This window comes from Sinocyclocheilus rhinocerous, unplaced genomic scaffold (assembly GCF_001515625.1).
Source record: "Sinocyclocheilus rhinocerous isolate Xijiao unplaced genomic scaffold, SAMN03320098_v1.1 scaffold1220, whole genome shotgun sequence".
NCBI lineage: Eukaryota > Metazoa > Chordata > Actinopteri > Cypriniformes > Cyprinidae > Sinocyclocheilus > Sinocyclocheilus rhinocerous.
Window position 1 is genome coordinate 16306 of NW_015635579.1, and position 4133 is coordinate 20438.

A 4133-nucleotide genomic window follows, 5' to 3' on the forward strand; every position below is an offset into this window, starting at 1 on the left:
TCTCTCTCTCACACACACACTGTCTCTCTCTCACACACACACTGTCTCTCTCTCACACACACACTGTCTCTCTCTCACACACACACTGTCTCTCTCTCACACACACACTGTCTCTCTCTCACACACACACTGTCTCTCTCTCACACACACACACAAACATCATTTTGTCATAAAGCAGCTTTCAGTAGCGCAGTGCACATTTAAACTGAAGCTTCCAGTTATTAGATCATGCCGGCATCCTGTCAACTACACCAAAACACCAGAGAAGAGCAAAGCAGGAGATGAAGTGATGATGATGATGATGATCAAAAGGAGGAGTTTATTGTATAATCTTAGTTGTGTAGGTTTCAATGCTCAGACTTCATCTGACCAGCACAGATCCAACAAGTGTTTTTACACCACAAGCCATAACAATGGAAAGTTACTGCTTCACAACATCATCCAGTCACGATAAAAACCTTGCAATGGAGACAGTCTCTTATCTCTTACTCATGAAGACAAATATCCCTTAAAACCACACAATAATAAGACTAAACAACAATAGTTTATAAAATATAATAATGATCCAATGAGTATATAAATGGTTTAAATGATTACTATGAATGATTATATGATTAAATGGAATGATAATAAAAATAAGTGATAACTGAATGAGTACAAAAGAAAGTAAAACACAAATGTACGGTTGCTCTCTTGAATCCTTAGATCCTTCGTAGTGGAACTGAGCTCAATTGTACTAAACGGCCAATGCATGTTCAACACTAAGCAAAAAAAACCTCTCAAGCATCTCCTCCTTCCTCACCTGCGGTGTCATCCTGGTCTTTCCAGTTTTCAGATTGCTGGTGTTTGGGAGAAGAACAACATTACAGCGATTAGACTTCACACCCGCGTGATAAAACACAAAATCACATTCACAGCAGGGTTATTATCTAAAACATTTTTACCGCACTGTAGTACTAACTGGAAATAAATTATTGAAAAACTAAAACTGAACTAAAAATAAACAAAACCTAAAGAGAGGAAAAAAAACTTAATGTAAAAAATGTATATTATATATTAAGTAAAAACAAAAGCTAATAAAAATGACACACATGAAATTAACAAAAAGCAATAAAAACAAATTTAAAGTATAAAAATAAAATCTAATCTAAAATATTATGCAAACTATAACAGTACATAAATAATCGTAAAATAACACAGTATAGTGCAAGCGTCTGTGAGTCTCATCTCACCGAACTCTCCAGGACTGAAGACTGAGACGTGGCTTCCGGCGGACGACTGGACTTCTGATGAGGACCTGAAGAATCGCCGGCCGCGTGTGATCTGCAGTACAAAACACACCTAAATCATTCCCTCACACAGCAGGACGAGAGCAGCACTACAGCATTAACAAGCACTAACCTGCTTTTAGAAGAAGTTTTCTTCGTTTCGGGTTTCTTGGTCTTCATCTCTGCTGGAAACACAACACAAATGAAGCGCTCTGCTGCGGTGGCTCAGCACTGAAGCCGTGCTGAAGGATCAGACGTTACCTCTGCTCTCCTGCAGCTCCGTCTGGAAGCGCTCGTGCTGCTGCAGCAGGTCTTTCTGTCCCTCGGTGTCTGCGCCGCAGGCGTCCTGAGCCAGGAGGTTGGCCGTCAGAGCTTTCTGATGTTCCCCCAGATAGAACAGAGCGTCACAGAAGCGGTAGTGACCCTGAAAGCCCAGAGAACACATGGCATTAAAACCCTGACAGAGCTGCGGCTCTCTGGTGCAGCTCCACCAGATTCACCACAGAGCTGCAGAAAATCATTCAGAGGATCTCAACTAATGGACGGACGCTTTTCAGACTCTCAGAAGCAGAAGTCGTCGTAGTCGGGAAACTCCGACAGCGCTGAACAGAAACACTAACAGAACTTGTGTTAACATTCGCTCCGACAGCAAAATAAATCATCTGGTACATTAATATGTGAGCAGTGTTAAGTCGCTGGGGTATATTTGTAGCAATAGCCAACAATACATTGTATGGGTCAAAATTATAGATTTTTCTTTTATGCCAAAAATCATTAGGATATTAAGTAAAGATCATGTTCCATGAAGATATTTAGTAAATTTCCTACCGTAAATATATCAAAACTTAATTTTTGATTAGTAATATGCATTGCTAAGAACTTCATTTGAACAACTTTAAAGATGATTTTCTCAATATTTAGATTTTTTTGCACCCTCAGATTCCAGATTTTCAAATAGTTGTATCTCAGCCAAATATTGTCCTATCCTAACAAACCATACATCAATGGAAAGATTATTTATTCAGCTTTCAGAATTTTTTTTATTATTTTTTTAATTGACCCTTATGACTGGTTTTGTGGTCCAGGGTCACATATTTGTGAACAAGTATTTAAATTGCACATACGGCAGCTTTCAGAATAAAAGCTTATTATATGATAACATATTATTATTATTATTATAACATTTTACTGACATTACTATTTCTACTCCAGTTTGTCAAACATTCAAACTGAATATCACAACTTGTTTACATGACAGATTTATTCAAACAATCCTTAAATACTGAAGAACAGATTAAATAAAAACATAATTAACATGTAATATAGTGCATACATTAATGAAAACGCTCCTCTCTCTAGTTATTATTTTAGCTGACTATTGAGTTTATGGTCACGGAGTGTCTTTGCTGAGGTAAATGTGACGAAACATTTTACTGACATTACTATTTCTACTCCAACATTCAAACTGAATATCACAACTTGTTTACATGACAGATTTATTCAAACAATCCTTAAATACTGAAGAACAGATTAAATAAAAACATAATTAACATGTAATATAGTGCATACATTAATGAAAACGCTCCTCTCTCTAGTTATTATTTTAGCTGACTATTGAGTTTATGGTCACGGAGTGTCTTTGCTGAGGTAAATGTGACGAAGCTGTTTCTGTGGCTGATTACATGATTCAGGACTGATTTCAGCAAGTGATGTTCATGTTTATTTGCTGCTGTAACTAGAGACGATCGCGTCACGCTTCAACTGAGGTGCTACAGCGATCGGTCACGACACAATAAAAAAACGCCGAAATGGTATTTCTTGTTTGGATTTCATAATAATACTGACTTAATTTGAAAGCTGAGGCTTTGCGTCATATCAAAAGTGACAAAGCGCAAAGATTACTGCGATTTATTGGATGGGATGCGCTATAAATAACATTCCATTAAGTTTTGTTCTTGTATATAGATCGTTATCAGTTCATCAAAATGAGAATTGATTCAAATATTGCCAACCCAGCCCTACTACATAGTGTGCAACGTTTCTCCAGTGTCTATCTGACACAGAGAGATGATGATGATGATGATGATGATGATGGTGGCAGTGTGTTCAGTGAACCAGCACTCACCTTGGCCCATTCTGGCTGTAATATAATGGCTCTCTTTCCGTCTCCAAGTGCTTTCCTGAAAACGGTTCCCACAATCAGTATCACCAATCAATCAGGTTTTTGAATACTGTGTACGGTTTGTGTCCAACTCACAGATATTTCTCCGAGCGAATGTAGCAGAGCGCTCTGTTCCCGTACAGGATGTGGTTGCTCGGGCTGAAACACAGGATGGAAAGAAGAACCTGGGAAACTGACGTGGATTGGGAATTAAAGCAGCGAGGTTCTTCGGTCACTTACTGGTATTTAATGGCTTTGGTGTACCACTTCAACGCCAGATCATATTTCTTCTTCTGAAAATGCTCATTTCCTTTGTTTTTCATATCTTCGCTTTTCTAGAATGAAAATGGAGTTGGAGATGAAAGAGACAGTGTCTTATTTCTGTCCCACAGTCAATCATGTTTCAAACAGATTTGAATAATCCTATGAATGCAGTGCGTTAAATATGGAAACAAACATGTTATTCGATCTTAAAGACTCTCACTGAAAAAGTCCAAGGGTCCGGCTCTGCTTTCAGCTCCTTGATGGCCTTCTTTTTACTGCATGAAACCACCTGAAGATAGCGTGAATCTGTAGAGCGAGACGTTCATTACTCAGACAGCACTGAACCCAAAATCACTGTGATCTGCTATAGGAGCTTTTTATAATATTTTGATATAAATTTTTATAATTTCTGTTATTAAATATTACATTCTGTAATTTTG

General features: G+C 37.9%; 1 protein-coding gene across 1 annotated transcript in view; it reads right to left on the minus strand.

The window, feature by feature from the left end:
* Positions 1–4133, minus strand: part of LOC107747360 (E3 ubiquitin-protein ligase TTC3-like) — a gene marked incomplete at its 3' end in the record, with an annotated part of 27916 nt that overhangs the window by 16302 nt on the left and 7481 nt on the right. The window contains exons 8-15 of the mRNA XM_016561830.1: positions 3914–3999; positions 3670–3764; positions 3526–3588; positions 3394–3448; positions 1530–1692; positions 1402–1450; positions 1248–1323; positions 803–839 (exon numbers count right to left, since the gene is read on the minus strand). Coding sequence (XP_016417316.1) covers positions 803–839; positions 1248–1323; positions 1402–1450; positions 1530–1692; positions 3394–3448; positions 3526–3588; positions 3670–3764; positions 3914–3999 — 624 coding nt within the window. The remainder of the gene's footprint in view (positions 1–802; positions 840–1247; positions 1324–1401; positions 1451–1529; positions 1693–3393; positions 3449–3525; positions 3589–3669; positions 3765–3913; positions 4000–4133) is intronic.